At 44.5% G+C, this 25096-nt stretch overlaps 1 protein-coding gene across 1 annotated transcript in view; it reads left to right on the forward strand.

The window, feature by feature from the left end:
• Positions 1–25096, forward strand: part of LOC146861630 (uncharacterized) — a 337542-nt gene that overhangs the window by 41462 nt on the left and 270984 nt on the right. Inside the window, exon 3 of the mRNA XM_085646461.1 lies at positions 535–736. Within this exon, the coding sequence (XP_085502587.1) occupies positions 535–736 (202 nt within the window). The remainder of the gene's footprint in view (positions 1–534; positions 737–25096) is intronic.

Below are 25096 nucleotides of genomic sequence, written 5' to 3' on the forward strand. Positions count from 1 at the left end.
AAATGCACTTGAAAGCACAAGTGTACCAACAATAACAATAATGCATGTACCTTGCTTAGGAACTCTCTTTTAAACCCTCTTAAGTAAAGTGGAGTGTAGCATGTGAACAAATATGGTCTTGGTATATATGTCTAGATATCTGCAAGAGAAAACACAATCATGAGATTCCAGCACGTGTTTACACTTCTTACTATATGTTATTAACACCTACAACTTCCTTGATTAGTTACCTTTGCACATGCCAGCACTTATGATAATAATGTCCACAAGTAATTATGGGTCTCGACAGGCTTTTACCAGTTCAAGAAGCCTTTACGTAATTATGAGTCTCAATAGGCTTTTCCTAGTTCAATAAGCCTTTTAAAATGTCAAACAATGTGTCCTCCTGGATAACTTCTCCAGAATGAAATATCCAAGTTGTTCTATTGTTCCGGTTGATTTTAATCTGTTCCAGGTAAGTAAACAAAGTCATTAAAACTCACCGAGTGACAGCTGTGCTTGTTACACTTATCTGTGCTTGTTTCTTTCTTTCAGGGCTGTGATGTCACCGGAAATTCAGGAGCGGATGAAAGCCTCGACGAGCTGCGTGAATCTGGGAGAGCTGGTCTGCAGAGTGATCCTGTTGCCAGCGCGGTTCGGGGAATGCCACGAACGCCGAGGATTGAGAACTGCTTGAAGCGCCGAGCAGTGAAGGATGTTAGCAGCCGAGGTCCGGGGATGCCAGGAATCGACGCAGGTAAGCGCGAGTCTCAGAAAGACGAGACCAAGCGCGTGTGTGGAGTTGGGAGTGGTTTAAATACTTTGACAGCTCACGTTGCCAACGGATGCTTACTTGCACGTGTAAGCGTTTACACGTGAAAACGTGTACCCAGTCTCTAGACGAATGCTCTTTGCAATTATTGTACACGTGTTGACATTTACGATCTGCCATGTTTCTCAGGCTGCTTACACGTGTATACAGTTGTAACGTGTATTTCAGGAATTCACTCATGTGACTTCACCACCGATGCTTGTGCTATCATCATATTTTATAAACGTAAGTCAGACAACTTATACATGGTTACATAAGTCAGATAGCTATACATGGTTCTTCCTAGCCAAAATAAATTACATGTAAGTACACAATCTGATGTTACAACATCCCTAGTTAACCTGAGACCCTGGCGTGAATCTGGATCTGAGTGCCCATGACAAGGTCGTAGCGTTCATTTAAACCTTTGGGATATGTGGAATTTAACTTATGTATCCAGAAGATTTCCCTCTGTAACAGATATTTGTTGTTATCTCGTCCCCTTAGATGTGGGATCTGTTCGAGAACAAGAAATTGCAATTGGCAAATGTTGTGTTGATGGTGATGGAAATGAGTAGCAATTGGAGATTTTGCTTGTTGAGTTCGTATATTGCTTTTGTGTTCGTTAATCCTTATACGGATCTTTCTCTCTGTCTTGCCCACATAGACAAGACCACATGGGCATTTCAATAAGTAGATGAGATTTTGGCTGTTACATGTGGCTGTGACTTTGAGTTTAATAGGGTAACCTAGTGAGGGATGTTGGATAATAGTACCCTTGATGATCGAGTTACAGTTGCCACAATTGAGGCAGGGTAAGGTTCCTTTGAAGATACTTGTAGTAGGTACGTCAGCTTTGGATAACATTTGTTTCAGGTTACGTGATCTTTGATACGCGAATCTTGGGAGTATTTCAAAGATGTTGTTGAAATCCGCTTCAGTGCTTAACATCGGCCAGTATCTCAGAATGATTTTTTTGATGTTAAAACTTTGAGTAGAAAATTTAGAAACAAATGTCATTCTCTGATCTGATACTTAAGGCGGTCTAGGTCGAAGTAGCATCTGTCTAGGGGATTTTTCTGTCTTAAGAATGGCGTTGTCAAGAACTTTGGTAGGATACTTGCGTTGTTCGAACTTAGAGATGCAAGTAGACTTACTAGACTCATATAGCTCATTGGTGCTTGAAATCCTTTTTAGTCTCAACAGTTGAGAGTAAGGCAGATGGTTCTTGAGTGATGGTTGGTGGAAGATGTGGAAATGAAGAAGATTATTGCGATCAGTTGGTTTTGTGTATACCTGTGTGGTGAGGTGTCCTTGGTTGATGGTAATGCGAGTATCCAGAAATGTTATAGACTCGTTGTTTATAAAATGAGTAAATTGAATGTGTTGATCGACTGTATTGAGAGAACCAATTAGGGATTCAAGAAGTTTAGCTGTGCCATTCCATTAAATGAAAATGTCATCAATATACCTTTTGTAAAGGACAAGGTGTTCAGTCCAATCTTGTTTAGATAGTAGGTTATCTAGTTCAAAACAGTGCATGAAGAGATTGGCATATGTTGGAGCTGCACAATTGCCCATGGAAGTACCAGAGCATTGGATGTAGAAAGATCCTAACCATTCGAAATAACTATGGTAAAGAGTGAAGTAGATGAGTTCCATGAGGAACGCTTTAAGGTTATCTGATTTATCTGTGTTTGTTAGAAATGATTCAATTGCCTCGATGCCTTTGTCATGCGGTATTGAAGTGTAAGGTGATTTTACATCAATGGTGCAGAGGATGGTATCAGTAGTTATCAAGTCACAAGCAGATTCTAAAATGTTGAGGAAATCAGTAGTGTCCTTTATATATGTTGTCATAGACTGAACAGATGCTTGTAGTTGCTTATCCAAATATTTTCCAACAGGTTCATGTAACGAGTTAACAGTAGAAACAATGGGTCTGAATGGTGGTTTAGTGGCATTTTTATGGTTGAACTTTTCTTATGATTACCAATGTTATGTTATGTTATGTTATGTTACAGCGTTCTTTTATAGCGCACGGCTACTCGAAAAGAGTGTCCCGGCGCTTTCCACCTGCATCTCAGAATAAAAATAACACAACACAGCAAAAGAATGAGAAAAAGAACTGAAACTGAAGCAATAAGAACAGCCTAAAGATTAAAAAGCCAGGTCTTCAGGCTCTTCCTGAACTGGAACAAATTGACAGTGCTGCGCAGCGAAAGAGGAAGCGAGTTCCACAGCTGTGGGGCTTTGCAGCTGAAAGAGCGCCCTCCCGTGCGGGCCTTCCTCACCCGAGGGACCACCGCTTTGTAAAGGGATTCCGAGCGCAAGGAGCGGACTGGTCGATAGAAGGCTAGTCTCCGCCGCAGGTATCCAGCCCCTGATCCAAACAGGGCTTTGTGCATCAGAGTCAGGGATTTAAACTGGATCCGCTTCCGGACAGGCAGCCAATGTAGCGCCTGAAGCAGCCCGGAAGCTCGGGCTCGTCTACGCAGGCCAAAGATAGCCCGGGCGGCAGAGTTCTGTACCACCTGTAGGCGCTGAACTAGGTAATCAGGGAGGCCAAGGAAGAGGGCATTAGCATAATCAAGCCTCGAACCGACGAGAGCCTGCACAGTAATACGCCTGTGTTCCTCAGACAGCAGGGGCAGGAATTTACGGAGCATTTTCAAAATTCCATAACAGGTGCCAGCCAGACCCAGAATGTGTGTTCGCAGCGATAGCTGGTTGTCCAGCTTGACACCCAGGTTTTTAGCCACCAAGGAAGACTCTGCAGGAGGGCTCATGTCGGACGGCCACCAATGCTGCCACTCCGGATCGACACCGCAACCAAAAAACAGAACCTCGGACTTGCTCGAGTTGGCCCTTAGACTGTTCCGTTGGAACCAGTCAAAGACCAATGTAAGACAGTCCCGAATTCTCCCTCCATCAAACTCCTGGTCTTTCCCGCATGTGAAGAGGAGTTGCGTGTCGTCGGCGTAAGAGATGATCTGGGCCCCATATGCTTCCACCAAGGCCGCCAAAGGGGACATAAAGATGTTAAACAACGTGGGGCTCAACACAGATCCCTGTGGAACCCCAACTCCCAATGGCGGCATCTCGGCAGAGCTCTGGGAAACCCAGACCGTCTGGCGGAATGCAGAATGTGTTTCAGTTTGGATACTAGCCAAGTCGCTCTTTTTTTATATCACATTTCGTTTGTGCATCATGGTCACGTTTATGAATGTCTATGATTCTATGTTCATCATATTAATGTGCCAGTGATATTTGATAACTTTTCTTTGCTACCATTCGATTGCGTATTATTATTATGCTGTCAATTTCCGTTATTTTCACCAACCCACTTGTACCTAGCTTGCCGGCTTCACTTCACCATTCAAACTATGAGTCTTTCTCCCTTGTAGTTCTCAACTAATTCACGTCTTTAAATACTCACGTGTTGCACTATCACATGACTACCATCCATTACACTCACCAGAGCGTACAGACGCGGCTTTCCTCGCTACTTGAGAATTCGTTAACCGACACCACCGACCGTAAGTTAATTATTCACCTTTCAAATTACCATAGTTTTTTCCTCTTTTACCCGCCGTACGCACCATTGTTATCCTACCCATTAATGCACGTAGATTTTAACACACGTTTAGTTTTCTGTTTCGGTATGATTTTATAAGGAGTTGAACCGATTATCACCGCTTAGAGGTTGACAATTCTACCGTCTGAGTTACGTGTCAACGTTTCACGAGGTCACTCACTAACCCGTTTCTGAATCTTCACAATTTACTACGAACGTCCTTTTCACCGTAATTCACCGCGAACGCCTTGTTCACGTTCCTACGATATACCCCCTCACAACAGGGCACTTTACCGGTGTTTTTACCTTCTACTCTTCTCAGCACTTCGCTCTAATCAACTTACTTTGCAACTCTCTAATTTCACTTTTTGAATACTGAAACTGACTCCTGACCTTGTCCTTTTTAGAGCGCCGCCCCTGAAGAAGGGCTAAAACAGCCCGAAATGCATTGGGCAGTTGGATTAATGATTTTGAATAAGAATGAAAAGAATTCTATTACATTACTTTGAACAAATGGTTCAATAAATTTAATTGACTTTTGGATTCAACTTTCGTTTACTTTGTTTCACTTACCCAGAGAATTAGCCATCAAGACAGCCATAACCCGGCAGGGTTTGCATGGCGAAAAGAGTTAACAAGGACTCAACAACCATACTCCGCACAAGCAGATCGCGCACCCACGGAGAACGGAAACACCGCCGGCCGACAATGCAGGCCGGAAAACCCCAGGGTAGCTAATCCAGCCTCCGCACGAGCAAAACGCTCACCAACAGAGGATGGGGAGCAAGGAAAGCAAACACCGCCGGCCGACAATGCCGGCCGAAAACCCCAGGGTAACTGAGCCAGCTTCCGCACGAGCAGAACGCTCACCAACAGAGGATGGGGATCAAGAGAAGCGAGAGGTGGTGCAGAGCACCCTTACCAGACCTCTTCTTACGGGAACCAGGAACAGCAGCAATCACGACTGGCGGGGACGAAGAATTTCCGAAACTGGCTTTAGTTCCGCTTCCTCCTATGAGCCTTGTCTCGCGACGTCGTGCATGACGCGCAAGGCCTCATGGGAGTTGTGGTTCCCAGCATAGAGGCACTGCAATGTCATTCGGGGAATGCTCATACCCCGTTACCTGTGCGCTCGATGGATTGCGCACTTAAACAGATCCTACTTTCCTACAGCAACCCTTCCTATCAGAATGTTACTCCCCTCTTGCCCCAGGTACTGTGCTGCTATATAAGGCTTGCACTGTCAGCCCACTGCTGGATGTAGCTCACCACTTACTCAAATATCTGAGGGAAAGAGTATTAATACACTGCACTTTTACACTATGGTATTGGGAGATGGGACCAGTGGCTTACAAAAAATCTCCAAATAAGTTCATCTACAGTTTTCTGACTGGAATCAGATTTTGTAACTTGCAGATGACAGTTGATGTATTAACTCACTTATTGATTACATTCGTTTTGGAACCAGTGCACAACATATTACATATAGCTTTCTCTGATTAGAACTGGTTACAGTCAAATAATCCCGTTATTTGGAGTATTGCAAGCAATGCCCTTCAGATTGCGCATACTCATAGAGAGTACATTAAACTATCAAGGTATCTCCCTCCTGTTTCACCCGTTACATGAAAGGCACACAAACTACACTTAGGGGCAGATTTATTATTATTTTACACAGCGCAGCAAGCCACCTTGCTGCACTGGGTGAAAGGGAAAGAGTAGGAATGCACTGTATTTAACATGATATGGCACATTCCTGTCCGTTACTTGTGTTGGCGCACAATGTGCTGTCTATCGCCAATGCAGACATATTTGTGCTGTGGTGCAAGTTTGCCTGTGTTACAGACAGGATTGTTTTTGTGCAGTGAGGGACACCTGCCTGCACAAAAACAATCCTCTGAGGAATGTTTCTCTTTCTAGGTGTGCTGAGGAATGTAGTACACATAGTAAGAGGAAAAAGGAGAAGAATAAAGATATGTCTCCTTGTTACGCCTCACCCCTGAGGATGTCTACCAGTAATGGGAATTCTGGGAATTCACCAAAATCCATGGGTGGATTGTGGGAACACCCGTGCTCCACCAATGGAATGCCTCTCTGGGGCAGAGTAACACTAAGCAGCTATTTGTGCAAGATGGCCTTGCGTGGCTTGATAAATTTTGCTTAGTATTTGTGTCGCCATTGCACCCTATTGCGTGGCACACGAGTAGTGCAACTCAATGATAAATCTGCCCCATAATGTGAAGAAAAGGATTTTGGGTGAACCTTTTTCAGCCATTGGCTTCTTTGGGTGTGACCGTTTCAGGCAATAGTTGGATGAGCTACCCGTCATGTTTCCGGTCACACCATAACATATTGCAGATGTTTACATTAGCATTGCCAACAATTGAAAACCATTTTCTGAGCCAGCATACTTTTTGGATGTGTTATAACTTAAAGAGTGCATCATTCAAGCCATACCTACAATCACCATTAAATTGGTAGTTGTAATGCATAAAAAATACTTTCAAAAGCTATGACCCATGCAAGGTCAGCATCAGACCCACACCAGAAATTGTAATTCAGCAAAGATGTCTGGTGGCCCTGTTGGAATGGCCTACACACACACAAACACAACAATCACCATGTTTTGCTCTTAGAAGTCCGTGTGTTTTTTACTGTGATATTTTCAAAGGGTGGTTTGTGTTTTATTGTGCATTGTCAACATGGAGTACATTGTGAGTTATAGCTAGACCTGGACAGAATTTTGATCAGAAGAATTTTGGCAATTCTACATTATTTTTTGCTGCAGAATTGTGATAAACATATAATTATTCTTGCTTGTATAATTAAGAGTAATTTGGGAGCAAAGAAATCCTGCAGCGAGAGCACATTTAGTGAGCAGCTACAGCTGTCCCTGCTCGTTATTCATGTTCTGCTACATTTAGCACTGTTTTTTAGTGCAAAATACATCCTGGTGTCCATTTTGGTCGTGAGGATGCATTTTGCACTAAGAAAATAGTACTAAAGGGCAGTAGTAAGTTGGGGGAAACTCCTACTCCAAGAGCACATTTAGCGAGCATAAGCAGCAGCTAGCCCTGGCTATTCATGTTCTGTAGCACTTAGTGCTATTTCTTAGTGCAAAATGCATCCTCATCTCCATTATTGGCGCAAGGGGGAATTTTGCACTAACAAATAGCACTACATGCAGAATAACTCTTCTTTCGTAATTCAAGCTTAATCATGTGGAATTCTTAGGTAATTTCATAAGATTATGCTACAAAGAATTACGTGAGTTACGTCAACCTCTAATTATAGCATGCCCTATGTGCAGTGCATAATGTAAATTATGAATTTTAGTGGTTTTTTCAATCAATCAAACAGTCTTTATTTCGACTTGTTGTCATAAAAGACAAATTAAAAACACATTTCATCATCAATACAAAGAAAGAAGAAAAAAACAAAAAAACAATTCATCATCAGGTATATCCTGTTTAAGCTACACATTAGAGTTATACACAGAAATCATGACATTGAAACTAAAAAACAGCAGGATTTAAGTTTGCTACATAAGTGGTATTCCTACTCGACCAAATAAGAAAATAAATAACTGTCTTCCATAAAAGCACATTAAAACTTTAAAAAGATACCACAGTTGTACTAGGTTTACTTTAGGGCGACTGGAGGGCTTTCAGTTTCCCAACTCTTATTATCCACATCCATTTAAAAAATGTTGCTAAAGCTATCACAATTGTTTCAGAACAGTCGGTTTGAAATATTCTCAGTGCAGTAATCCCCGTCCTGATACCCTTTTGCATACAAACTGCTCTTATCCATCTGTGACGGGGGCCTTATATTCTGGGAAAATAAACAAAACATGTGCTATAGTTTCCGGGTATGTTATGCAAAAAGGGCACATTTGGTCATTTTTACTAGATGACCATTTACAGGTGACCGTGTTCAGTGGGAGAGTACCTACCCTGAACTGATGGAATAATTTCCTATCTTGAGGCATTGTTATCAGATCCCAATACGTCTCATACCCAGTAGTATGTTTCAGCTCCAAAAAAGCCTTAGTATACGTTGGAGCAATGTGTGACTGAAACTCCTGCTGGGAAATGAATGACCAGTAGGCCTCTTTTAACTGTTGTTTGGTAGGAAATATCGTCCCCTGAGGATTATCCCAAAGATCCCCCATTCCTAGGGACTTAAGGAGAATTTTAACCTTTCTAAACCAAAGAATTTTACCCCCAGAATCCATATCACGCGTCTCCAGAAGTGCTAGCGCATAGTGATTCAGTTCTGGGGTTACCCACAGTCTTCTCCAGTAGGCAACTGGTCTGAATCTACAAATATTTTCTAGACTCTGACATCCCAAATCCATGCGCAGAGGTACGAGTGGTGTAGAATGTGGGAGCCCTGTTATACAACGGAGAAATTTGTTGTGTACATTTTGTAAACCTACTATATCAGACGACCCCCACAATTCCGCACCATATAACATGGAAGATCTTACACTTGAGTCATAGATTTTTAATACTGGGGCTATAGGTTTAGTGGCTGACAACTTGAATTCTCTTAAAAGGGCACCAGATAATTGTGCATGCTTAGAGATTAAATGGGCCACATGCGGCTTCCACTGTAACCTAGAGCCCAATGTAATACCCAGGTAGCTGAAGCTATCAGTCTGCTCTAATGATTCCCCATTCATAAAGACTCTACCCCTAATGTTCCTATGCCTATGCATTTTCATAAATGTAGTTTTGGAGACATTAACAGAGAGGCCATAGTCATTGCAAAATTTTTCAAAGCAGTCTATTGCCTTCTGTAACCCTTCCTAAGTCTTTGATAATAGGAGGGTGTCATCGGCAAACATTAACAGGGGGACGGGGGTGCCGTTCTGTTTGGGTGAGTCAGTAGTAGAATCCCTATAATAATCTATAACTCTGTTTATGTATAGTGTGAATAATGTGGGTGCCAGCACACACCCTTGCCGCACACCCCTTTCCGTTGGAAAACTGGCGGTCACCTGGCTCTGGTTACCCCAGCTGACCTGCGCGTAATTATTTTCATGTAATTTAATCAAAACCGCAAGTAGTTCAGGTGGGATACCCTGTTTGTGGAGCGCTCTCCACAGCCTATCTCTTGGGACTAGGTCAAATGCAGCCTTTAAATCAACAAAGGCTGCATATAGTGTGCCACCCCCCAGAACCACCCATTTCCAATATATTGTGGAAAATCTAAAAACTTGATCTACCGTGCTAGTCAGGGGTCGGAAGCCAGCCTGTAAAGTAGACATGACTCCCGAATCCACGATCCAATTCTGGACCCTGAGAAGTACCATTCTGGCCACAACCTTCTGGATACAGGCTATTAGGCTGATTGGCCTGTAGTTTCCCGGGTCAGCTCGGTCACCCTTCTTAAAAATTGGTATGATTTCTGCTCCCCGCCATATGTCCGGCACCATAGTGCCTTTGGCAATAGTGTTCGCCAGTAATTCAATGTAAGGGACCCAGACTGATCTGCTATGCAGAAACAAATCTGCGGGAATTTTATCTAAGCCCGGGGCCCTGCCTTTAGGAATTAGATTGAGGGCACATTCAACATCTTTCTTAGTGAACACTAGCGTGTTTACTGATAAAGGACGGCTGAGAGAGGCTGGGGCAGGTGGTGGGACAATATTTGTGTTAGCAAACTGGGACTTAAAGTGCTTGACCCAGTGTTCTGGCGGGACATGATTAGCCGGGATTGGTTTTTGGTTCCCCATGCCCCACCTCACAAGATGCCAGAAGTCCGTCGAGTCTCTGGACTTACTGGCTGCCAATAACTCCTCCCAGTATTTAGTGTCCCACACTTTTTTCGCGGCATTTTGTGTCCATTTGTAATGATTCCTTGCCGCCCGTATATCCTCCCTATCAGTGGATCGCACTGCATCAACTAAGGATTTGTATGCAATCCTGCAGTTTTTATCATACCATGATTCCTGTTTTCTTTTCCCTTTACAAGGGATCCTCTTCCTCGGAATACTAAAATATTTACTTAGTTTAAAAAAAAGGGTTGAGTGAATATGGACTACCCTGCTGCAGCAATCCTCATAATCCAGCTGCCCCTGCATTTCAATTGTTGCTTCTTTTACCAAGTCATTCATTTCACTAATGGTTTCGGGTTTACCCAGACACTCGGCCCATCTAACTCGCCGAGTGTCATTTGTCATGGTGATATCATCTATCATATCATCTGGTATTAACCCCAACCCTTTGTGCAGCTGCAGCTCAAGACTGAGAGGGTTATGGTCACTTTCAATACAATGAATTACAGTCATATCACGTATTGAGGTCCAAAATTCAAGATTGACCAGAATATAGTCAATTCTGCTGGTGCTCAATCCATTATTAAAAGTTGGATTACCCTGCTCATCCCCTCGTGTCCTGCCGTTCACTGCTCTCAGCCCATATTCTAAACTGAAGGTCTTAAGTTGTAGGGCTGCCTGGGTCCACCGTTTAATAGGGGGTAGACTGAGGGGGGGATTTGCCAACAGATATCCTCTGCCTCCGTGAGCTCTAGATCCATATGGTCCAGCTCATAGGAGCAGTTGAAATGTCCGCAAATTAATATGTTGGCACCTCCCCTCCAAATACTAACATAGTGTCCCAGTGCTACCACAACTTCTGATGGTTTCCCTCCCGGCTTTCCCCTGGCATACACATTAAAAATGATGAGTTCACCAAATGAGGGAGATTTTAACTTGACCGCCAGAATGTCCCTAGAATTGATTTCTAATTGTGTAGTTGTAAAACCATCATCCTGTTTTACCCAAGTGGTCAGTCCCCCCTTAGGTCTCCCTCTATTTGTTTTGGTTGCAGCTATTGCAAAGTGAAGATACCCTGATCTATGTTGGGGTTCTAATGCCCAAGTTTCTTGCATATTGACAATCATATATTTATCAATAAAAGTAGCCCAGTCCCTGGAGGCCAACTTATTTTTAAGACCTGCCACATTCCACGAAACCAGAAACTGGCTCTCCACATTACTGCTTAAAGGATTGTGAACAATTATAGTAAATCCTATACTGCTATTAACCATCACTCCCTCTGTCTCTGATCCACTGACCTCCACCAGACATTCAGTATCATTAGCCTTCCCAATACAGTTACTAGGTGTAAGATAAACTGTGACTCCGGGGACAGCTTCGTAATTGATTAGACCATGGATTGTTGTATCACTGACACGGCTACCTTGGTTGTCTGTTTGTGTACAGTGGTCAGAGTTATTTGGCACATTTATAGTGACACTAGTGAAATCAGGAACTCCATCAGATATATTTGAAACAGTGGATACATTCCCTTCCAAAGCCTCAACCAAACCTCCTGCATTTAAAAAGTGTGCGCCCACTATCTCCTCCCCCAGTAACTGTAGACTTCAATCACAGGCATCCAGACCACTAAAGATGTCAAACCTATTAGACACCTCCAGTGGAGTGAATAGCACTGGATAGTCCGAGCTCCTATGTTCAGTGATATTTGGCCTGGTAGGTACTATATTCCACCCAGATGTTTCTGCAATTGAAGCTGCATGATGCACATAGGCAGAATTCCTGTTGTTCATCGTACTGGGGAAATTGGTAGTAGGAAAAGAGTAGCCATGGGCAGGTTGGGATGGAAATACTACAGATCTTGGGTAGAAGTAGGTCAGAGGGCGAGGAATAATGCTACTGTCAAAATTTACCTGAGGCCAATTCAGGATGTAGCGTACTGCGTTGTGATCCCTAAAATTGACCACAACCACGTCCCCCCCAATGTCTTTAGGTCTTCCACCCAACCACTGAAGACGGCGTACATGAATTTTTTTGCCATTTTTATTACTGGCAATTGGCCTGTGTAATGTCAGCCAGTGTGTTATTTTGTTCTTTAGTTGGGAAAAACCCTCTCTCTTGTTTACTGGGAGCTCTGGTACCCCCGTGAGCATCACAACATATGGTACGGCCTCTGGCGGAAGATCCGGTAGTGGTCTCCTGAACTGTTCCCCCCGGGTCTGCCTGAGGCCTCCCTCCTCATGTCTCTTTGATCCATTCAAACAATTACCCAGATCTCTGGTAGATTTATTATCAGAGATTGTTGGATAACAGTTAGTTTTAACTGATGCGATGCTCACGAGAGCGTTTGTCTGATTGGTAGTGACATTGTTATGAGCAGGTTTAGGGGGCAAGAACTGTCCCACTCGAAGGGTGACTGCTAGAGGACGGGGCGTCTAATATAGGATTATTTGAAACTGTATTTAGAACTGCCCCAATTTCGATAGGTGAGACCTGTTTAATCTCTAAATTAGCTTTTTGTCGTGTAGGACTTTTCTTCCTACCCAGGTCTACTTCTAATTTCCCTAGTCGGTTCTCTATTTTTTTCAATCTTTCCACTATTGCTAGAGTATAGGATCTCATAATCATCTCGATACTGTCCAAAAGATTACTGGTATGTTTTGTATTAGACCCGTTATCCTCGAAGCTGTGTTTAGTACTATGTTCCCCCTCTATATGTGCAGAAGTTAGCACTGGTATAGGAACAGTGTCCGTTCCAGTCCCATCCATAAGGACTGCAGCTGTTATAACGTTAGTACTAGGGGGGATGGCCTTCTTCCCAAAGTCAGTGGAACTCAACTTCTGCTTAGTAGGTTCCATCCTATTGCGTCTCTTCTTGGTAGGTGGTGGACCGTACTTTGTAGTTTGTACCGGTTTCTTATACCTTTGTCGTGTTGTCTTAGGGGGAGTGGGTGTCACAGCAATCAAAACTCCTGATGTGCTGGGAGTGCAAAATAAATCATGTGGTGAGTTAGAGATGTCTATTCCAGTAGAACAAGTGCAGGGCACTGCGCAGTCTCTCAGCAATAGAGGTACACCATCTGTGAGTAAAGTATCTTCAGCAAGGTCTGGGACTAGCTCATTATTAAGAATGGCAGCAGGGTTAGGCTCAGACAGTGCCCTATTCTTAATATTTTCTATAGAGCGTCTACGCTCAGCTCGGCGCTCTGCGAGTGAAAGTTCTGTTGAGCCTCCGGATGGTGTTCTAGTGAAATAATTATCCAGAGTGCCATTCAATAAAGTCCCCACTCTATCAGCCACCGTTATTGTCGGACTCAGCACAATCGTAGACATGTTATTAACTTTGACAGATAATTGTCGTAGCAATGGGGTGTAGTAACAACTTACTATACGTTGTTTTCTTTCGGATCACAATTTGCCCAGGGGGACGGGTCCAGTCCGGTCTCGGAGGGCCTCAGAGGGCCCGCCCTTTGCCCGGGCTTAGCCCGGCGCGGTCCCGCGACGCGGGGAGTGACGCCGATTTTATGCGCCTCCGGGCGCTGGGCTGATGACGCTGTGTCTGGCCTGGGGAATCTGGGCGCTGTAGTCAGGCTCGCATTCACACCACACTGCGGCCGCGAAATCCGGTACGCGGCGGCGGGAGTGAGGAGGCACTTGTGCTGGCCAAGGATTAGCGCGGGACAAGGTCTGGAGGTAGGTCCAAGGGCAGTCGAGGGCACCAACAAAGAGACACCCGCTCCGCCGGGAGTGACGCCGATTTTATGCGCCTCTGGGCGCTGGGCTGATGACGCTGTGTCTGGCCTGGGGAATCTGGGCGCTGTAGTCAGGCTCGCATTCACACCACACTGCGGCCGCGAAATCCGGTACGCGGCGGCGGGAGTGAGGAGGCCCTTGTGCTGGCCAAGGATTAGCGCGGGACAAGGTCTGGAGGTAGGTCCAAGGGCAGTCGAGGGCACCAACAAAGAGACTAGTGGTTTTGCATGTTAGAGCCAGAACTAAGACTCAGTTTTTAAATGTGATTTTTTTTCAGTGAATATCATGTTTCATTATGACACTTAATTTGCACACCATAAAGCACACTGCCTTTGACCATGCACAGATGGGATAAGGTTCAGTCCTGGCCTACAGCCATGGGGGCTATATATATTTCAATTAAAAAAATAAAGTTGAAGTCAGGGTTATGGTTCTGACTAAAACAGGCATTGATGAACACACACAGGACGGAAGTAGGGAGCCCTGGGTAGTTCCAAATTTTAAGGTGGAGAGCAGCTAATTTATATGGAGCACTAGACAACATCACAGACACACTAAACCTGTTCCCTCACCTCAAATGTCAGTTTTTCTAGCAGTGTTTTAAAGCCTAGGATTAGCACAGTGCGACTCACGCTGTGCCAGAAAAGTGGCAAACCCTTTATAGATATAAAAGAGATAGCCCACAACACAGGCCATGGAAGTGACTATCGGTTCACACCTGCATATCAGCCACAATGATATGTGCACCAAATAGTTACCCCAGGGATCCGAGCCCTACTCTTTATGATTCTCCCATCAGCCCCATCCATTTCCTGAAAGTGATCAGGTCCCTTTCCAGTTACCTCTCTCGGAAGCAAAGAGCATCCTCTGAAGAATACTGAAGAGCCTGGTTCTTATTCCTCAAGTTTGTGTGTCCTACCAAGCTCACAGAAATGCAATAATCGACAAATATGTCTACCTGCTCTGCCTCCACATGCTGCTCCAGTCAGCCCTGTGTCTCCCAAAACGGTAGCTAGAGTCTTCTATGTGTTGTGCAATATACAGGCACAGACACACCCAGCACTCGCATACAGGACACACCGCACAGCAGTACACACTAACTGGATGTGGGCCAAGTGTGAGTGAAGCACAAAGCAGCGGAAATTTACATGAACAATCTGGTAGGCCTCACTTCGATGACACAGGTAAAAAGTCATGTTCATTTCTGTTGATTACTACATAGTATGCTGCCACCACCACGCTTATGCTGCTTAACTCCTGGCAAAGTCAGTAGTCTTTCACCACTCTGAGGGTAGCGCTTTGGGCACCCCTCCCAGTCCAAAAAGACTGCAATCTGTTAGATAGGCCTTTGTCATTGTGCACGTACATGCTTCGTATTTGCCCATGACTAAAAGAATCAGAACCAACCAGTAGTCCAGACAATGTTGCAGCTGGGGCACCCAGGGCAGGGGTACATGTCCACCATCATGTGAGGGACTTTTCTATCCCTAAAATTAGTATAGTTTCTCTAAATAACATTTGTTATTGGGTCATATTTATTTTCACTGCCACTTCACTCACACATACTCACACACACACACATTTATCAGTGATGTCTCAGAACATGTCATGAGTAAGGTTATTATCAGTGCCTGGGGTGAGGGTGCGGATTATAGTTATTTTTTGTGGTTATATTAACATATCGGCCTGAGTGATGGGGTACCAGAAGGCTCAGGAAGGAGATCACATGCGCCCCCCCAAAAAAACCACAATATAACGTTGGCCCCACCAGGCCCATGTCCTCACCAGGGTGCTACTTTTATTTTAAAATGTTGCAAAGTGTTTTTTTAATGAGACCCCTAGTACATGCATCCTCCACAGATCTGCCGTCTCGTTAAAAGAAAAGTTTTGGCGCTAGGGAAGGGACCCCCAGGACCCCTTCCCACCAGGCCAAGGGGGACAGGATATCCTTGTCATGCCACCTATCTTTTTTTTAAAGTTTTTTTTGTTACTTTATCTAGGACATGGGACGGGGTGCTGAGTCCTAAATTGGCTACAGCCACATCTTTGTTGAAGCGCTGGCAGCCAATCAGCTCCTATCCTTAGATCTATCAGCTCTGCAGCTCCTCAATGATGTGAAAGAGCCATACATTTTAAACTTAAATTTAAGAAAAACTATTGAACAGATTTACATGCTTTCTGGACCAAGATCTAGCTTTCTGCCTAATTTGGGGTAATTCAGTTCAGCTGTTCTGGCTGTAGCTGTGTCTAATGTCCCTAAGGATATTGGCATGTGACAAGCCCCGGCTCAGATAATCCCAAACCGTTCCAGGAAAGTGCTGAGGGTGATTAGACTTTAAAAAAAGCTTTATGAAGATTCGTCAAACAGCACCAAAGTTTCTAGCAAACCAAAAAATCTATTTCCAATGGAAAGGTGTTTGTAACCATAATGAAAATTAACTATAACTTGTGACCCCCACCATGCACAGTGTTTCCATCAATAAAGTCATTTCAGAACATGTCATGAGTGATGTAACATGCAAGATCATAAGCAGTGCCTGGCGATGGTATGAGTTAAAGTAACTTTACGGCACAAGTTTAATGGCCAGATGTATGATGCATTTTACCGGTCACAAATGGGCCATGTATCTACTCTATTTTGCGTGTCGGTAACTTATTACTGACTCACAAAATAGGATTTGCGCGTCGTTATTAGGAAGGGAAGTGCCAAGGGCGTACCTTCCTAATAGTGAGTTGCACTGGTGTGTAGGAATGTTTGCGACCATGAATGCGGTCCCAAAACATTTGCAGTTTACCACCAATTTCTAATTGGTAATAAGCCATTCGCAAATGGGAAGGGGTGCCAACATTCTTTTTTAGCAGGCAGTGGTCCCACGTATGTTATGTTATGTTAATTTACTCTTGTATAGCGCATATACACCATCAGGTCTCTTAGCGCTCTGGAAGAGGGAGAAAACATAATCAAAGAGGCGGACCAGGTACTGGAGGGCCTTTAAGCCATGTCTAAAGCTTCTCTGAAAAGGAAGGTTTCTAGTTGTTTCCGGAAAGGGAGAAGTCTGGGTTCTTTCTGTAGATCGCTGGGCAACTGATTCTAAAGTTGTGGCAGAAGGACCGAAAAAGCTCTCTCTCCTTTGGCTGTGGTGTTTAAGCGTGGGCAGGTCAGCCGGCCGGCTTCCGCTGAGCGCAGCGCGCGCCCTGGCACATATTTGAGTAAGCGTTCTTTTATGTACCCTGGGGCGTGTTCGTAAAGAGCTTTGTGGGTAACCCCTTAAACTTCGCTCTTTGCTTAATGGGTAGCCAGTGCAATTCGCTCAGCAGGGGAGTGGCATGAGTTCTTCTGGGCAGTCTGAAGATGAGCCTGGCTACGTCATTCAACACTATCTGCAGTTTGTTCGTAAGTTTCTGGGGTAGCTCAACATAAAGAGCATTACCATAGTTGAGACAATAGTTGCTGCTACTATCGTTTTCATTGGCGAGACCGAAAGAAGAGGGACCAGTTTCCTCAGCTGTCTAAGAAGACCTATACAAGTTCCGTCCACCAAATTGACTTGATTGGTCATAGAAAGCTCCGAGTCACTCTTGATGCCCAGACTTTTCACCACTGGTGCTGGGTTGGGGGTGACGCCTAGCTCCTGGGGCCAGAACTGATCGCTCCAGGGGTTGTTTTTAGTTGAAATTGCTAAGACTTCCGTCTTGTCTGGATTGATTTTTAAGGAGTTAGCAGTCATCCAGTTGACTGTGAACCTAAGTATGCTCAGGGCTGACTGTTGGGTGTAAGCCGAGTTATCGATCCTTAGGATGAGTTGGGTGTCATCCACGTAGTTGAATACTCGGCAGTCCATTTTGGCTAGCGCAGCCACCAGAGGCTGTAGGTGTATATTAAAGAGGAGGGGGGATAGTGCGGAGCCTTGAGGGACCCCGCATGAGATTTTACCCTTTTCCGATACCTGCTCGGCCAATTGGATCCTCTGCGTTCTTCCTGATAGAAAGGATTCTAGCCATTTGTGGACCTGCCCTTGAATGCCCAAGTCCGCCAGCCGAGTGAGTAGTTTTAGGTGGCAGACCGTATCGAACGCCTCTGACAGGTCTATTAAGATCAGGGCGCTCGATTCTTTGTTGTCGGCCTTAAGCCTGAGTTTGTACAGAACTGATAGCATAACCAGCTCCGTACTATGATGGGCTCTGAAGCCTGCCTGGTGGGCATGGAGAAGCTTGTGATTCTTCAGGAATGCTGAAATGGTCCTCAAGACGTGTTTCTCCATGACCTTCGCCAAGAAGGGAACTTGGGAGATAGGCCTGTAATTTTTTAGTCCGGTCCTGTCTGCCCCTGGTTTTACCAATTGGTACATACCAATGGCAATCTGAAAGAATGGAAAGAACACTTATCGTTTTTATTTTTGAAAAGCATCCCATGTTCCTTTTAGGAAAATGGGCTGCATTTAAAAAATAACTGCTTTATTTAAAAAGCAGTAACAGACATGGTGGTCTGCAGACCCCCATCTCTGTGAGGGCTGGCCATTCCCAATGGGTCGCAACTTGCAACCTGCCTCATGATGCTGTTGTGCAGGGACATCTTAAGGATTTGGGGGGCCCTGGGCCAAACATATTTTGGGGGCCCCTGTTCAGGACACCTTTGAATTTATGATCTAATTTGAGCCCCTGTTTCCCACGCAGTTTCCGCTTCCTCAGCTGTGCTAGCGATCCAGTTTGTATCATAGGCATCAGCCTATATATTCCCGATGCAAACGGATGCGAGCAGCTGATAGCTGTAGGATTTAGTGTTTCCTGCCCTGCTTCTAGGTTTTTATTACTTTTTAAATTGTATATGTCTGGCTGAATTACTCTGTGCTTTTTAATAATTTCTCCTACCTATGCGCACTTGCACTTTACTTGATTCTGCTTGCCTACACCTCCTTAGCTGCTTCGATTCGCATCTCGCTTGTCCTCCAGTCCTGGTCCGCCACAGCTGATAGGCCGATTGTGCGGAGGGCTGGGGCTACTATCGGGCTGTTCACTTATGCCTATGCAGTTTCCGCTTCCTCAGCTGCGTTGGCGATCCAGTTTGCATCATAGGCATTAGCCTATATATTCCCGATGCAAACGGATGCGCTAAGTGGACATGCAGAGCGGGCGCGCCGCTGGCGCCGAATGTATGCCTGTCTGCGCCCGGAGGCGTTCGGCGCCGGCCATGCTGCCCAGTTCCCCTCCGGTGAGTTTCTTCCACTATATTGCAATAGGGAAAAACTGCTTACCATTATGTCACTGCACAGCTGCTGATCCGAGGTTGGAGGTAGACTTTCGATGCAATAAGTGCAACTGGACTCTCCTCCAGCCCAGGAAACTCGCACCCAATATCCTCCCACGCAACAATAAGTGTAAAAACAATAAGAAAACAGAGGACTTAAATGCCACCCTTTTAAATTGTCGCTCTATACAAAAGCATGAACCATACATTTATGGCCTACTTTTAGACTAACAGTCTGATCTTTTATTTCTCACTGAGACCTGGCTGTCTGAAGCCTCCAACCCTACTATTACCTCGGCCATCCCTACGGGTTATAACATTCTTAGGAGGGACCGATCGAATGGGAAGGAGGGAGGTGTTGCCATAATTTACAATAAAAAACTAGACTGCTTAGGTTTCTGCTGTGCCTTATCCCCCCATCATAGCATAGCTGGATTTCTGATTTACAGATCTCCCAGTGCTACTGGAAATGTTATTACTACGCTTAATATAGCCACCACCTCCCTGGCCTTAAAATACAACAACTGCCTCATTCTGGGATATTTCAATATACATATGGACAATGGAGAAGACCCTCAAACAATTTCCTTGTTGGAGGCGCTGCAGGCCTGCAACATGTTTCCATCTGTTTCTTTGGCCACCCATGAGAAGGGCCATACCCTAGACCAAATCGTTCACAACTTTGACATATCAGTAAGCCTACCTCTTCCCATTATCTGGGCTGACCACCTCCTATTAAAATTTGTCATTCCCAACTCTGCCACAGCCCCTTGAGCTAACACAGGGCAGAGGGTCTCTAATTACAAGACGTTCCATAAAATATCCATCCCGATGTTAGCAGACGCCCTCGGTCATTCCTCACCAGAGCTGTCTGGCTGCCCTGACTCGGACGCCCTCTCAATAGATTCATGGCTCCGAACCAACATTGATGCAGTGGTACTGGTTGTTTGCTGCTCCTCAAAGAGGTCAGCCCCACCACCTCCATGGTTTAACGATTCCCTTAGATCTCACAACAGAAATTGTGGAACAATTGAACGGAAATGGCGTAAATCCTATCTACCTGAGAATAGGAAGGTGTATAAAGACACCTTAAAAGCTCATTACATTCTTGTGAAGGCAGCCAAGAAAAACCTCTATCAAACCAAGATAGAAAATGCCCAAAATAAGAGTAAGGAAATCTTTAGCAAAGTTAAATCCTTTACTGCCCTGAGAGCCGGCACAAAGGAAGGGCCATGCACTGAAGAATGGTCTAAGCAAATAGTTGAATTCTTCCACAAAAAGATCTCCATGATCCAACAAGCCTTCACTAACATCTCAGAGGAAGAACTGACCCTCTACCTTAGTTCTAATAGGGAAAGCTAGTAAAGATGTAGGATCCAAGAGGTGAAATTTGCTGAGTTTCAGCTTGAAGAGTCACTGACCCCTCTCCAAAGCATTACGTCTGGCTCTCCTACTGACCCATGTCCAGGGAATATCTTGAACCTATTAGCTCCCACCATAAACCCCACAGTAAACCAGCTCTTTAATGCTTCTCTCTCCTCAGGCAACATGCAGAAATTATGGAAGAATGCTAAGATTCTTCAACTGATAAAAAAGGCTAACGCCAAACCGACGGACCCTGCCAACTACAGGCCAATCTCCCTTCTTCCGACCCTCTCCAGAGTACTAGAGAAGCATGTAAACAAGGCCCTCCAAAAACACATTGAAGACGGGAAGCTCCTTCATGAGTCCCAATCCGGTTTTAGGGCTAACTACAGTATGGAGTCCGCTCTGCTGGAATTGACTTAATTTCTCAAGGGTAAGCTGGACCAGGGAGGCAAGACTGTTCTGATACTGCTCGATACGTCAGCGGCCTTCGATATGGTCCCACATGAGAGGCTCCCGGGGAGACTTGCTAACATCGGTCTGGGGGGGACCGCCTTTACAATGGATGTCATCCTTCTTGGCAAATAGATCTCAGGACATCTGGCTCCCCCCTTTCACATCCCCAGTTCCGGCCATGAATGTAGGTGTCCCTCAGGGCTCCATTCTCAGTCCTACCCTTTTTAATATATATCTATCCCCCTTGCATTTCTGGTAGAGGAATAGGGCGCCAAAATTGTTTCCTATGATGATGACACTCAGCTGATTTTTACGTGTGAAAAAGGAACCGACTTTGACGGGGCAATGATTAGGTCTTGCCTCACAAAGGTTTTTAACTGGCTTAAGATCAATCAGCTGAAGTGCAATCCTGACAAAACTGAAGTTGTTTTCTTTGGTAATCCATAAACGCCTGACTGGAGCGCTTGGTGGCCAAAAGATCTGCCGCCCCCGCCCGCTGAAAAGGAGAAAGTCAAAAACGTAGGAATTGTCATAGACAAGACACTCTCCATGTGCTTTAAAATTCAAAATCTAAATGGCACTTGCTTTTGCATACTCTGGATGCTAAAAAAAAGTCCTGCCACTGTTACCGCTTGAGAGCAGAAAGATCGTGGTGCAGACTCTGGTGACATCAAAGCTTGACTATGTCAACAGCTTGCACCTCTGTCTTCCCAAATCCCTTATCCAGCGCCTACAAGTGGTACAATACGCAGCGGCCAGAGCCATCCTGAGACCTAAACCCAGATCTAGTATGACCCCTATTCTTAAGTCTCTCCGCATAAAAGAACGGATCGGCTTCAAAGCGATGACCATCTTCTTTGAAGCTTTCCATGGCTTAGGAGCCGGCCACATACATAAGCGCGTTAATCGCTACACAACAGCTAGACCCCTAAATTCTTCCAATGCCAACCTGGCCATCATGCCTAAAATATGCAGTGCCCGCATTGGAGGCAGATCCCACGGCTTTCTAGGCCCAAAATTGTGGAATAGCCTCCCTGAGTCTCTGAGACTAACCACAGACCTACTCTCTTTCATGAAAGAACTTAAAAACCTGGCTTTTTGATAACTGATGTGTCTTTTACGCATGTTTTCCTCCCACTGTCATGCACCAGGACTCTCTAGTCTGAGTAGCTGCGTGCTTTATTAAATACACAATTTCATTTCATTAGGTCCCTGACAGTGCAAAGGAACACTCGTCCAAATTCTAAGCGCCTTATTTATGAGGCTTTGCTTCACTTTTATGCCGCTGGTGCGTCACTTTTTGTGACGCACCGGCAGCATAAAATATGTGCAATGTTACGCCCTATTTACAAAGTGACGCATCTAGGCAGATGCTTCACTTTGTAAACCCCTGCACCGAATATTCCTGCGCCAGGCATAATGTATGCAGGGTGGGTGTTGCCCCGCAAAATGCCTCGTAGAAGTGGCGCATTGAAATCTATGAGAACTCAGTGCGCCACTTTCAGGACGCCATTGCGTCAATATCTTACACCTGCCACACAGCAGGCATAAGACTGATGCAGGCCCTTTCACATGGGGCTTGCCCCATGTGAAAGGACACATTGCTGGAGTTGCGTCTATTTTCAGACACACCCCAGCAATGCATCACTTTTGCGCATACAGATTCGTCAGAAATACTGACATATCTGTAACTCCTTGCAACATGATGCGTCATACAGTAAATATGACACATCCATCATGTCGCAACGAGGGCGCACTAAGAAGTGACGCATCCCTGTTTTCACACAGCGATGCATCACTTCTCGTAAATAAGGCCCTGAATGTGTTTACATCTAATAATCTGGATAGTTATGTGTGTTTTCAATATTGTAATACAGCAGCAGCTCACCAATATTACTTCAAATAATCTCTGTGACGCCCTCCCATTTCTTATATGTTAGGCCTTGTTTAGATCTAAAATAAACGTTTTTTATGTATATTGCATGAAACATAAACACAAAATTTCTCTGCAAAATGGCTGTACTAGACTCTCACACATCAGGTACATAAGAAATAAATGAAAGGAAAACAGAATTTAAAACAAACTGTTTAGGAAATATTCAAGGTCATTAGGGCAAAACTCTGGAGAATGGAGCTGACTGTCAGGGGGCCCCCTGAAAGGCTGGGGCCCTGGGCCAGAGCCCACTTTGCCCATGCATTAAAACGTCTCTGCTGTTGTGCATCAAGTTCTGCAACTTGCAAATTCCAAGTCGCCAAAAATCAGAATTTGCTAGTCGCAAACCCTGATAGCCGTATATCTGACCCTTAGTTACTTAAGATACCTATAGCTCGTGAATTTCAGTGGTTTTGTTAATTTCAAACAGTATGTTTTATCTGAGATTAACGAGGATGGCGGCCCCGGGACACTGTTTAGATCTGGAACAAGGGAATGGGGACCCCCATGCGCTCATCTGTGGAACGGGGAAGGGGTCTGTATCTCCCCTCCCCAAATTTGCAAATGAACCCAGGGGATGGTGTCCCCGGGGCCTCATTCAGGCACACACAAGGGAACCCCATGCCCCCTCCCCTTTTAAAATGACACTGGGCCCTAAGGGATGGGGTCCCCAAGTCCGTAATAAGCTCGGGGTGAAGGTCCACGCACGCCCACCTACCCATATTTGAAAAAAATAAATACGGTTTTACCCCTGGGCTCTGTCCAACCCCGGGGGTAATGTCTTTAACAAAAAAAGCAGGCACCATTTTGTGTTATTCAACCATGACCCCACAGGAGAACCATGGCTATGTGGCAAAAATGTTTTTTTTTTTTTACTTTGAGCGCCGGATGGCCCCTCTGGCTGGTCAAATAGAGCACTTGCTCTAGCCTGAGCCCTCAATCCTGCGGGTGCGAGTTGGCCAAAGGGAAAAAAGCCCATGCGGCCAGTCCAACCTTCCAGAGAAAGACCATTTATTTTTTTAATCTTAATTTCTGAAAATCTACTAAACTGATTTACACCAAATCACAAAAAACACACTTTCTGGACCAAGATCTAGCTTTCCGCCAAATTTAGTGTGATTCTATCAAATGCTTTCACTGTATCGCTGTTTAATTTGCCTATTAAAAATTGAAAGTAGAAATTGTCTTTCGAGACACCCACTTTTTCTAGGCCCTGCTTTGCTGAGCTCCCTGAAACTTTCCAGAAGGTGGATGATTTTTTATTTAAGTTTCATGAAGATTCGTCAAATTGCGTCAAAGTTATTAGCAAACCAAAAAAATGCTCTTCCTACAGTAATCGGGTCCTAAGTATGATTAGAGTATATATACCTGCATACAAAGTATATATACAGAGTATGTATACATGCATACACAGAAACATATATAATAGTACGGTTAGGTGCATTCAATGAATAAAAAATACCTTACCTATGAAAAAGACTGCAGAGTAAAAGGTAATAAAGCTTACCTGCAATGTAATGACTCCTGATGTAACTCAAACGATATGACGACTCTGAGTCCAAATGTAAGGCATGTGAAGTAAGGGTAGCACGCCGGTAATGAACATGTGGATTCGTGTTTATTTGTTAACCCCTTCGGTGCTCATGACGGAACGGTTCCGTCATGAGCCACGGTTGAGCTGTGCTCATGACGGAACCGTTCCGTCATGACCACGCCCGCGCAAGATTCCGTCAGCACAGCGGCGGAATTTGCGCAGCATGGAAGGGGTTAATATGGGCACTCTAAATAATATGAAGTATTGGGCTTCATTTATTTTCATCAACTAATTCTGATTATAATGACTGTTTTATGGAATAATCTAACATACTTCAAAAGAAAGACGTATGAGATTTTGATTCTGAAATTTCTTTTCACATGACGGTCGCCATATCGGTTAATATCTAATGTACAAAACATATACAATGTTGGCCTGACTTGCACGCAAACTAGTCAGGCGAAGTTCCAAAATCTCTTTTGCTTCTCTAGTGGTATGTCAGATTGATAATAGCTTTAAAACAAATATGCATCTATTTGATTCTAATTTAGCAAATTGGCTGATATGCCATGGTAACAGTGATCAATGCAAAACTAACAAGGCATTTGGAGTGATAGCAAGAAATTCTGTTGATGCGAACAATCTCACCGGTCGT

This window comes from Triturus cristatus, chromosome 3_1 (assembly GCF_964204655.1).
Source record: "Triturus cristatus chromosome 3_1, aTriCri1.1, whole genome shotgun sequence".
NCBI classification, from domain to species: domain Eukaryota; kingdom Metazoa; phylum Chordata; class Amphibia; order Caudata; family Salamandridae; genus Triturus; species Triturus cristatus.